This window comes from Setaria italica, chromosome V (genome assembly GCF_000263155.2).
Source record: "Setaria italica strain Yugu1 chromosome V, Setaria_italica_v2.0, whole genome shotgun sequence".
NCBI classification, from domain to species: domain Eukaryota; kingdom Viridiplantae; phylum Streptophyta; class Magnoliopsida; order Poales; family Poaceae; genus Setaria; species Setaria italica.
The window spans coordinates 671,138-683,163 of NC_028454.1; the positions used below are offsets into that span (position 1 = coordinate 671,138).

Genomic DNA, 12,026 nt, shown 5'->3' on the forward strand with positions numbered 1-12,026 from the left:
ATATATGTATATATATATATATATATATATATATATATATATATATATAGATATATATATATATATGTTACCTTTAAATAATTCCATTAGTAAGTTCCCCCTTAACTGTCGTTATGTTTTTCCAATACTTTAATATGTTCTTGTATAGCACAATGTTCAAGATTTCGATGTATCAAAATGAATTTTATAGGGAAGTGCCTGCTAATGCGGAACCGCCCCATTCTATATCTAATGTTTTCTGTTGGCCTGATTTTGTGTCGTTTCCTGCAGGGTATAGCAAAGTAAAAACAAACTTAATTAATGTGTGTCAGTATTTGCCTTGCATTTAAGGATTTGAATGAAATTTCTGATGATCACATTATACCCAGGGGTGCTTACAGCAACTTTTCGGTACAAAGGCTCCAGTCCCGATGTTTTGGATGCAGTGACCCAGTGTTTCGAATGCAGTGATGATACACATGGCTGCTGAAATTGCAGTGAGAATAGGATAGTGGTAGAAGGGTGAGCTTCGCTTTAAGTGCACAGGTGAACTGAAGTTGCTCCTGTCTAGAATCAGATTAAACTTCCTTGCTTGCTTTCCATTAATTGTTTTGTGTATTCATATTTTAAATGGTAGCTAAGTCCACCATTGTGACTTCTGTCAGTGGCCCAGTCCTCATTGATGGACAAATAAAAATAGTACTAACAATCCTAAAAAAATATGTATCAAGAGGTTACTGCGGTAACTGCTTATGGAACCAAGGATGCCTCAGCATTGTTTGAATAATACATTTTCAAGCATAGCTATGGGCATTGCTTGCATGGAGGCAGTATAGAATTTGAAAAGTCAAATTTGCAAGTTTTGACCAACACTTAGTCAAGTTATTATATGCATGTTTAGTGTTAAAGGTTACATCCATAGTTTAGACTAGTTTTGCTATGGCAGTGTCTGTAAAAAAAAAATCAGAATATTATCTTTATAGCTTTGTACACATTTTAGAGTATTATATGTTATAAATCAGTCACGGTCTTTCTAGTGTGACCTGTCCCAATTGCTTACACAATTGTGATAATTCATAAAATATAACTGTCAGCCTGTCTGGCTATTTCTTAATACTAAACTACATCATATTGGGGATGCTATGTTATGTAGCTGTTGCTCCCACATATACTCACATAATCTCCTCTATATTTTGTGGCTCTGATATTTAACGTCATGCAGTCAGGGTTTGTGATATCGATTTGTTGTGCATAATAGTCAGGGCTACGTGGTTTGATTGTGTTAAAGAAACAGATGCCTGTCTATTTGATTTGGCTCTGTTTTTGAGTGGTGTTTTTACTTGCCAACACCCCTGATGAGCTAGTATATGTTTCTTTGCGATACAGTCTCAGTGCCTCGAATCCGTTTCTAACTTGATGGTCATTCTGATCCTTAATTGTTCACACAGAACTGTGAAATCTCGATAATTCAGCCATTAGGAAGCTGCTTTGGACATGTGTATGCACTGACCTGAAAATATCGAGCAGCAAGGGTGTTATTGCGTTGTAACTTTAGCCTGAACTAGTTTGGTTTGTAATCACCTGTATGGTAGCATAATAAGGATTTAAGAACCATTGAAGTAGGCCGTAACTTGTTTCCATTTGCTGAAGAAATTGGTGAAGTTGTGTCTTCACCAACAAATGACTGTAATTTGTGCAAACCGTCATGGATAATCGAAGGGGAAAAATGACATGGTTCTACAGACTACAGTTGTTGAACCTAGAACAGCAGGCGACAGTTCAGCATAGTTCTAATCTGAAAAGGGCAGGGTCATTTCAGGCTCAAGAATTGCCCGGTGAATTTTACCAGACTGACATCGAAAAGAAGATTATTTTTTCAAGAAAAGAAAAGAAACTGGCCGGCAGCGGCCGGCATCTCGACACACCAAAGCCACAGGAATCTCTCCTCGTGTAGGCTAGGCTAGGAGTGGTTTGTCGCCGCTGCCGCGTCACCAACTCGTATCGTCTCCCACCCACCCACCCTCCCGTCCTCGTGCCCGCGGCGGCGATGGAGTCCCTGGGCGTGCTCCTCCTCCACCCCATGAACGCGTACCTGGAGCAGGAGCTGGACCGCCGCTGCCGCCTGCACCGCTTCTGGGAGGCCCCGCCGGGCCCGCCCCGCGACGAGTTCCTCCGCGCGCACGCGGGCTCCATCCGCGCCGTCGTCGGCAACGCCTCCTACGGCGCCGACGCCGCGCTCATCGACGCGCTCCCGGCGCTCGAGATCGTCGCCTCCTTCTCCGTCGGCATCGACCGCGTCGACCTCGCCAAGTGCCGCGAGCGCGGGATCCGGGTCACCAACACCCCCGACGTCCTCACCGACGACGTCGCCGACCTCGCCGTCGGGCTCGCCATCGCCGTGCTACGCAGGATCCCGCAGGCCGACCGATTCGTCCGCGCCGGCCTGTGGAAGGCCAAGGGCGACTACGCACTCACCACGCGGGTGCGTCGGTTTGTTTCCTCCTTTCTTAATAAGCCCAATTTATTCATCTCTTGCTTCCTGCACATAGCTCTTGCTTGTCGATCCTTCACATTGTTTGTGTTCCATTTAGCCTCTAATTTAGTTTAGTTTAGTTGATGAAGTGAGGATAGTACTCCTTGATGACGAGGTTTATTTGACGGTACAAGAGGGGGTAGTTCAGGGAATGAGCTGAATGAAATGAGGAACTTCAAATAGAGGTCATGATCTGGGGTGCGGATTTTAAAGAGAATCAAGGAAAAGAAGATTTTTGTTTCGCAGCATTGTTTGTATTTTATCAAATTTCGGTTGCCTCACTCAGCAGATTAAACACTCACATTTTCAGAACTAGCCTAGCCCTAGGGGATTTGTTTTCGCTGTAGAATCTGGATTCTATTTGACCGAAACTCAGACTTTGTTGGGAAGCTCTTGACCTTCTTAATGTTATAGAGAGGGCCACATGTTTTTAATGTTATATAACCTGAGATTTTTTCTGGGTGTCTAGAGATTATTGTTGCATCCGCACATGAAAATGATGGATACTATGGATCTCTTTAATATTGTCCACCTCTTAGGCTCTTACTAGCAGAACCCTTTCTGTAGAATTTTTTTGGCATTGTCCCATGAAGGTTAGTGTTCTGTCAAACATAAGCTAGGTTTGTGAGCTTGCTTGTTGCAGTTTAGATCGGTTTTGCTTCCTCACATTAACTCTGCTAATGCTGAGGTAATAATCAGATTGGGAGTAATGTGGCCCGTCATATGAACTACATTTTTAGACCGTTAATATATTTTCACCAATCGGTCATGAGTTGCTTGCCATGTTAGGATGTTGTTACTCTCTTCAGTAGCTAGAGACTGAAGCAAGGTTTGTTAGGACACAAAATGAAAATGATATATACAGAATGAAGTAAGGTTTGTCAGACGAGAAAAAGGAAATGACTCTGCTTATCTTCCTGCAGTTCAGTGGCAAGAGAGTCGCTATTCTGGGGCTTGGCAGGATAGGCTTAGCTGTAGCGAAAAGAGCTGAGGCATTTGGTTGCTCGATCAGCTATCACTCAAGATCAGAGAAGCCATTTCCATTTCCAAACTACAAATTCTATGCGAATGCTGTTGATCTGGCAGCCAACTGCGATGTGCTTGTCGTGGCATGCTCGCTCAATGCGGAGACCTACCACATTGTTAATCGTGAGGTCATCGACGCACTAGGACCAGAAGGTGTGCTCATAAACATTGGCCGCGGAGCACACGTGGATGAACCTGAGCTCGTGTCTGCACTTGTTGAGAAACGCTTGGGAGGAGCAGGCCTTGATGTGTATGAGAACGAGCCATTTGCTCCAGAGCAGCTTTTCAGTTTGGATAATGTTGTCTTAGTTCCTCATGTGGGCAGTGACACAGAAGAAACATGCAGGGCGATGGCTGATCTAGTGCTAGGAAATTTAGAGGCGCATGCGTCGAATAAGCCGTTACTAACTCCAGTAGTCTGATTGTTGGTTGGTGGTTTGAGATTAGTACAGGAATAACAGACTATGCTTTGTAATCCAACTTTGCATTTTGCTATTTTTAGTTTGCCAATCAACCATCACTAGGGGCATGCTGTTCTCCCTTCTTTTTTTAAACATCGTTTTGTGGCTGTTGCTCTACCAGCCATGATAAATAAGAGTATCTATGGAGATATTCACATTTTTTTTCACATATGTTTTGGAGTTTCATCCTTGCTTATTCTCCTGTCCGGGGTCAGAGCATGCATCCTTCACTCTTTTTCCATGGATGTTTACCTTTTTTTTTGCCATGCTAAATCTGTTGATGAAGTTAATGGAACAGAGAATTTTACTCAAGATGATCTTCTGACAGAATTCTGTGCCTGTTTGCAGTTCAGCGGTAAAAGAGTGGGCATCATTGGGCTGGGCAGGATCGGGCTGGCCGTCGCGAAGCGAGTGGAGGCCTTCGACTGCCCGGTGAACTACTACCAGCGAACGAAGCAGGACTACCCCAACTACACCTACTACCCATCCGTGGTGGAGCTGGCCGCCAACAGCGACCTCCTGGTGGTGGCGTGCCCGCTGAACGCTCAGACCCGGCACATCGTGAACCGGGAGGTGATGGATGCCCTGGGCCCCAAGGGCGTGCTGATCAACATCGGGCGTGGGCCTCACGTGGACGAGCCCGAGCTGGTAGCGGCGCTGGTGGAGGGCCGGCTGGGCGGCGCCGGGCTGGACGTGTTCGAGGACGAGCCGAACGTGCCCGAGGCGCTGTTCACGATGGACAACGTGGTGGTGGTGCCGCACATTGGGAGCGGCACAAACGAGACCCGCAAGGGCATGGCGGACCTGGTGCTCGGCAACCTGGAGGCGCACGTCCTCAAGAAGCCGCTGCTGACTCCCGTGCTCTGAGGTCTGACTGTGTCCGATTGTGCCTGGACACACAATAGAAGCCACTATTTCTCTGTTCATGGACACTTGGTGTGTGTGTGTGTGTGTAGAGCCATGAGATGCTTTCTGTTTCAGGACTTGGGAAGTCTGTTGCTGACTCGTTCTGAATAACAGCCTGAGCCTTGGGCCTTGATGGCGTACGCCTTGAGGCGGGCATGTGCGATGTACAGTTGTCGCCGGCGGCCTGCACATAGCGATGCAATGCAGGCAGAGGCAGCTAGCGAAGAAGAGCCCGGTGGTGTGCGTGTCTGGAATGGAATCTTCACTTATTCCTGCGACGCCAATCGCTAGCTATGCAGCAATGGCAACTGACATTGATACGGCTGTGTGTGTTGCTGACTTGCTGTTGAGACGACAGACAGATAACTGCTGTGCTGATGAAGCAGGTGGGCAGCGCATTTTCTCTCTTTGTTGCTGTATATCGCTCCGTATCTCTTCGTCTTTGATCGCAACTCCATCTCCCTGATCGCTTCCTTGTCGCTGTGCTGGTGCGCTGCCGCCGCCAAGGCTGAGCAGTGCCGGAGATGAGGCCGAAGCAGAGCAGCTGAGCAGCATGCAACAGTTAAGGATCGTGTGTTCATGTCCCTGCCATGCCATCAGGCTCCGTTTTTCAATGGAACCTGATCCGTTCATTTCTCTTCTAGTCCTCTCTTCCGTGTTGATCCATTATGGGTGGTTATCAAGTTATCTAGAGTTTTCCTAACAACCAGAAGCTTGCAACATTTACGTGACGGCTTGGGGGCATCAAGGCAAAAGTGTCAAACACAACACTAAAAAAATGATGCTATTTGAGCAACGGAAACGCTACCGTCAGGCCGTCACGCTCCCACCGCTCTGTTCTTATCTGTTTCTACCGTTTTTTTTCTTCCTCATCTCTTTTCTTCTTCAACCTTCCATCCCGACGTATTCCTCATCCATCCCGTCGCGGCACGCTCCCCAACCCCGGCAGGCTCATCCCGCACCCCGGTGGCCTCGTCCCCCACCCCAACGGCGGCACGCTCCCCCACCACAGCGTCCTCCTCGTCCACCCGGCGGCGGCGCGCTCCTCCACTCCGGGAACCTCGGCCCCCACCCTGGCGGCGCCCCTCCCCCCACTCTAGCATCCTCAACCAACCGGGAGCACCCAACGCCCCGGATCCGGTGGCCCTCTCCCCGACCCCGGTGAGATCCGAGTGGGGAAGGATCGGGTGGCGGCCCTGGTGGACGACCTTCGGAGGCGGGCTGGTTGTTGTGGATCTGAGTGTTGCAATAGGTACCTCATGGTGTTGCAATAGTTATTTTTGGATGTTGCAACGGTGGCTTTTGATGTTTCATCTGTTTTGCACCGGATCTGGTGGCCCTCTCCCCGACCCCGGCGAGATCCGAGCGGGGAAGAATCGGGCGGCGGCCATGGTGGACAACCTTCGGTGGCAGGCTGATTGTCGTGGATCTGAGTGTTGTAATAGGTACCTTATGGTGTTGCAATAGTTATTTTTGGATGTTGCAACAGTGGCTTTTGATGTTTCATCCGTTTTGCACCGGATCCGGTGGCCCTCTCCCCGATCCCGGCGAGATCCGAGCGGGGAAGGATCGGGCGGCGGCCATGGTGGACGACCTTCGACGGCAGGCTGGTTGTCGTGGATCTGAGTGTTGCAATAGGTACCTCATGGTGTTGCAATAGTTATTTTTGGATGTTGCAACGGTGGCTCTTGATGTTTCATCTGTTTTGCAACAGTCTGACTTGCCAGCAATCGGGTGTTGCACCAACTTGTTCATGATGTTGCATATAGTTGTTTTCTTTGTTTCGTCTCTTCTTCTTTCGTTTGTTGCAATGTTATAAGAGATATTTTTTTGTTGTTGCAATGTGTCTGTTTTGAATGTTGCACGAAGCAATTCGGGATGTTTCATGCACGTAAAGGTGTTGCAATCCTCGGTGTTGCAAGTGTTGATTTTTGATGTTTCGATAGTTATTTTTCAATGTTGCGACGGAACGTTCGATAGAATAAAATTATCGGACGTCCGGACGCTAGCACTTCCCTTCGAGCAAAGATATTATAGCCTATTTTAGTATTCTTCAAGACCGACGGGCTCCACTTTAGAGTTTGGTACAGGGCCCTGGGCCCATCCATGGTCGGCGGTCTTGGTTGAGCCCTATGACCGAGTCCAATAGTCCACCACCACCTACTATGTATGGAGAAGTGATCGAAGCACAGAGAAGAGGACCAACCGCCGCACATGACCTGCTTCCATGCATGACGGAGCTCGATCTGGTCTCGCTGCAGCTTTTGCGCCTGGGACGAAAGCTAGCACTGAATACTTGCCTCTCTGGGGTACCTATCTCGCCCGATCGGCAAGCCAGGATCGGCCACTGACAGTGCGGCCCAGCTGAGTACCTGGGCCCACCGGCGCCTACGCGATGGCCAAGCGCGAGCACCGTCTTCTAGATGATCGGATCTTGCACTGACATGTGGCGCTCTTCTTGTCCGGACCCGCATGGCAGCCAGTGTTGAAACACGATGAGCACCAAGACGAGCGAGCCGGTGACCGGCAGGCCGCCACGGCGACGAACCCGGGACAGGGCCCATGCGTAGCGTTGCCCGCATGGTCACTTCCTCTCTTCTCCTCTCCTCTTCCGTCTGTCACTCGCTGCGTGCCGCCCCCTGCTTCTTCTTCGTCCTCCCCCTCCTCTTTCTGGGGATCGATTCTCGGCTGAAGAAGATCGAGAGGCCGAGAGGGTAGTCAGGTAAGCGCCTCGACCTCCATCCATCGACATGCATCTTCCTGAGCCCTTGCGTGCCTGTCTCTTGATCGCCGGGTTTTGTGGTTTTCTCTGCCTGAATTTTGGGGTCGTTGGTTCAGACTTTAGACAGATCATGCTTTCCCTCTTCCCTGCGATCTCTCGACGCCTTCACGCTGGTCGGTTGGCGCCTGGAATCGCAGTGCGGCCGGGAACAAGATCTGCTCTTTCTTGCGCCTCTAGTAGATTTCTCTCACACGTAGTATCCACACATGTTCTTGAAATCTTCAGTGGTCAGTTTCGTTTTCGTCATTTCTAGGTTTATTAGTACCAAAAATGCCTGTCTCTGCCAAGTCCTAGGAGAAAAATCATCATGTGCTGAATGTGAATTTTTTTTCTATTTGTCATAATGCGATTTCTTGCTCCAGCAATATTTTTTTTTGAAAGATACCAGCTTTATATTCTCTGGACTCGGAAAGTCGTCAGTATGTGATCCGTGATTCTGTACTTCTGTTCCTCGGAAACATTTACTATCTTTTTGAAGGAAATAAAAAAAAAGGATCAAGCACATTGCTCGAGAAAGCATTCCTTCCTCATGACATGTGGCGGGACTAACCTCTGCCACTTTGGTAGCAGCGACGCCACCTATCTGCATCGCTGAGCTGGTGCTACACGTGCCACTTTCTTCAATTTTTCTATCCTCTCCACGAAAAGCGCAAATTTTTAACGCAAGAAAGTGCCTGGTTTTCTTGAGAGTTTTCCGGTTTTGTATTTTCTATGTCATTGCTCTTTTCCTAAACAAACCCAGGCACACTCATGCACAAGCACTGCCTTCGTGGGTGATGTAATCCTACCCATTTCGTTCGTTGCACACGATGGCAACAGCCCAAATGCAGGTGCTCTTGAATGCTGCTGGCATGGCGTTTTTGTCTGAGATCACAAAAGGATATGGCAAAGGCGTGTGGGTTTGCGCTTGCCTTTATTTTCTCTCGCACATTTCTTGGATGAACTTGCCACGTCTACTACTTGTAGGCGAACATTTGGACAAAAGATGTTGAAAAGCAGTACTAATGACTTTGCCTAAATAGCATGCATCTTGTGCCACAGTTGTTGCAAAAGCAGCTGCCTTTCTTTCCTCACCAAAGTTGTAATCAATCTTCATAGCTTAGATTCTCTTGCTCTGTCACCGCTCAGCAAAATTTTCAGTTCAGTTTCAGGCTTTACTTTCAGCAAGAACGTCGGTAGAACGTACGCCGGCAGGATGAAGCACACGACGTCGGAGTCGGACGTGACGAGCATGGCGACGACGTCGCCGCCGCGTACCCCCAAGACCCCGAAGCGGCCGGCGTACTATGTGCAGAGCCCGTCGCGCGACTCCCACGACGACGGCGACAAGTCGTCGACGACGCACACGACGCCCGTGTACAACAACAGCCCGCTCGAGTCCCCCTCCCACCCCTCCACGGGCCGCCACTCCAGGATCTCCTCCGCCACCCGCTTCTCCGGCACGCTCCGCTCCTCGTCGCCCGGCAGCTGCAGGGCCGGCGGCCGCAAGCGCCTCGCCTCCAAGGGCTGGCGCGAGGTCGCCGCCATCGACGAGGAAGGCGCCTACGACGAGCTCGACGAGGAGCCGGAGCTCCCCCGGTGCTGCGTCGCCGCCTTCTGGCTCTCGGTTGTCCTCCTGGCGTTCACCGTCATCTGCCTCATCGTCTGGGGAGCTGCTCGCCACTACAAGCCTAGCGTCGTTGTCAGGGTACATTATTCTTCATCTGAAGATCGAGCTTATGCTAATAATGCCACAAGAGCACAGATTCACAGCAGTTTCTATGATTCTACGAAGACGAACTAGCATGGTCATCAATGGTCTCTCGAACTTCTGAAGTTCATGCGTATGTTGTTAATGTAGCATTCCCATGTTTGTTCTGTGTCTGCAGAGCTTGACAGTGCACAATTTCTACGTCGGCGAAGGCACTGACCGCACCGGCGTGCCGACGAAGCTGGTCACGCTGAACTGCTCACTGAAGATAAATGTCCACAACCCCTCCACAATGTTCGGCGTCCATGTTTCGTCAAGCTCGATTCGGCTCATGTACTCTGAGATTGAGATCGCCAACGGCCATGTAACATCTCTTTCAGTTAACATCCATCAGATTTCCTCTGTGCATGTTCAACACCATGCGATCAACCCCTAAGTACCTTGTGCTCTGCAGTTGGACAAGTTTTACCAGCCACGAACCAGCCATCGCGTCGCCTCCGCGATCCTGCACGGCGAGAAGACCCCTCTGTACGGAGCCGGCGCCACGCTTGCTCCGGCCAACGCCGGAGGCAGGGTGCCACTGACGCTGCAGCTGGCCGTCAGAACCAGAGGATATGTGATGGGCAAGCTGGTGAGGGTGACACACGCGAGGCGTGTGAGGTGCCCGGTCGCCATCGATCCCGGCAGCTCCAAGCCAGTTAGGATCCGTCAGAGCGCTTGCAGTCACACCTGAGGTAGCAGCTTGAGGTGGTCAGCTTTCGGAGGGAATTCGATCGCCTTCTTGTTGCTGTTCTTCGTCCTGGCTGGCTTAATAATATGGTTGTGATCATGTAGATAGTTACTAGGCTGTTCATGACCTGATGGGGATCAACCTAAGAAATGTGCAGTTTTCTGGTGTTCTGTATGTGCAGGGTTGATGATATCTTCTTCTTGTGCTGACATGATGCTCTGTCATTGTAGCACAGTAGTTTCATATAATGTCAGGTTTGTTAGACAAGCGATGCGTGTCGATCATCATCAGTTTCTATCACAATCAGAGTGTCACACAAGCATACAAACTCCTGGCAGTGATGATCTGCCTGTGCAACAAACTGACACTCCACTTGTTATTACAACCCAAGCTCTGTTCAGTCTCAACTTTGGAAGACTGAGGCAGTAATTTCAGGAGCCTGACATTCAGCAATAGTTTGTACTGAGCCACAGAGATATTAGCCTTGAGCATTGCTGTACAGTTCTCGTCGACTGAGAGCTGCAAACATAGTGGCAAGTTTAATTTTGTAGCATTTTCGTCGACTGAATCAGAACTATGTTCTTATGCAATTTCATGACCCTCTTACTATGCTTTAACAAATCACTGTCGTCTTAAATTTTACTTTTTCTGTTCCAAATTTTACTTTTTCTGTTCCAAATTGTAGGTCGTTTTGGTTTTTTATTCATAGATATTACTATGCATCAATGTCTTCTTTCGTTCCAAATTGTAGGTCGTTTTAACTTTTCTAGATTCAATGTCGTCTTTCGTTCCAACAAATCGTAGGTCGTTTTGATTTTTCTAGATTCATAGATATTAATATGCATGCATAGTAATATCTATGAAAAAAAGTCAAAAAATATCTATGAATTTAGAAAAGACAAAACGACCTATTTTAAATTCTGGGAGAAGGATCCACTTTCTAGGCCATGGAGGCTAATGGGGATAGAGTAGGAGAGATATTTTCGTTATTATCTATAAATTTCTCACAAATTGTCACCAACCAATCACGCTATAGAAGGTTGACCGTTTTGAATTTGAACCGGCGTTTTTCTTTGAATATTCCCTCGTCTGATTGGGGCTTTGACGCACCTACACTCCACCTAACCCTAACTCGTATAATCGACGAAAAATAATAAATGCAAAAAAGAAAGAAATAAAAGGAGAGGGAGGAAGGCGCATACTTCCTTCCCCTCCCCTCTTCTTCCCCGTGGAATTCTCTCTTGGCTTGCCCGGCGCGGTGGGGATGCGGCGGCTATGGCGATGGTACCAGCAGTGCCTGGCCTCGCACCCGGTGCGCACGCAGGTCGTCAGCTCCGGCATCCTCTGGGGCCTCGGCGACATCGGCGCCCAGGCCGTCACCCACCACTACTCCGCCCGCCGCGCCAACAACCCCCCCGAGGTAGCAGCCCCAAACAGCCATCTCCTACAGCTTCCTTTGTCCATGCTCGTGGTATATCGATTCCCCCGCCAGTTCCCGGCCGGGGTCGCGCTGGGATTTGCTAGCTATTCCTGTTCTTGGCTGGGCTTGGGGCTGGTTCCTTGCGAGTTGGAACTTCTCTGTGGTGTGTGGTATATGACCCAATGGCTTATAGCTAACTGCTAATGCGTAGGCGATGTTTTATCGGTTCGGACGAGGTGTGGATTCGATGGGTAACCTGAAACAGTAGCTCAAATGAGTAAGTTGTCAACTCCTGAATGTGGATAATGGCTGGATTTGTGCCTTGTTTCTTCGGCCTGCGTGAGGTTACTTGCAAATAAACTAGCGGAGTAGAAGGTTTGGCAGTGGTCCTTTGTTTGTAACGGTAGAGTCTTGTTAAATCCATTCCTGTGGATGTCTCTATTTACTTCTGTGGCAGTGGAAACTGAGAGAACTGATCTCCTCTTTTTGGCGAGACATT

The 12,026-nt window shown here is 48.9% G+C and overlaps 2 protein-coding genes across 2 annotated transcripts in view; both read left to right on the top strand.

Annotated features, from left to right (window-relative positions):
• Window positions 1–1,907: 1,907 nt before the first annotated feature.
• On the top strand, window positions 1,908–10,125 carry LOC101773256 (hydroxyphenylpyruvate reductase). The gene is made up of 8 exons (XM_022826935.1): window positions 1,908–2,461; window positions 4,348–4,830; window positions 4,956–4,973; window positions 7,671–7,699; window positions 8,867–8,975; window positions 9,252–9,374; window positions 9,556–9,741; window positions 9,832–10,125. Exons 1-8 carry the CDS (start codon window positions 2,027–2,029, stop codon window positions 10,108–10,110), a joined length of 1,662 nt encoding a protein of 553 aa, XP_022682670.1. The 5' UTR covers window positions 1,908–2,026; the 3' UTR covers window positions 10,111–10,125.
• Window positions 10,126–11,266: 1,141 nt separating this feature from the next.
• Window positions 11,267–12,026, top strand: part of LOC101773666 (protein Mpv17) — a 3,554-nt gene continuing 2,794 nt past the window's right edge. Inside the window, 1 exon segment of the mRNA XM_012845828.2 lies at window positions 11,267–11,527. Coding sequence (XP_012701282.1) covers window positions 11,372–11,527 — 156 coding nt within the window. The 5' untranslated portion in view covers window positions 11,267–11,371.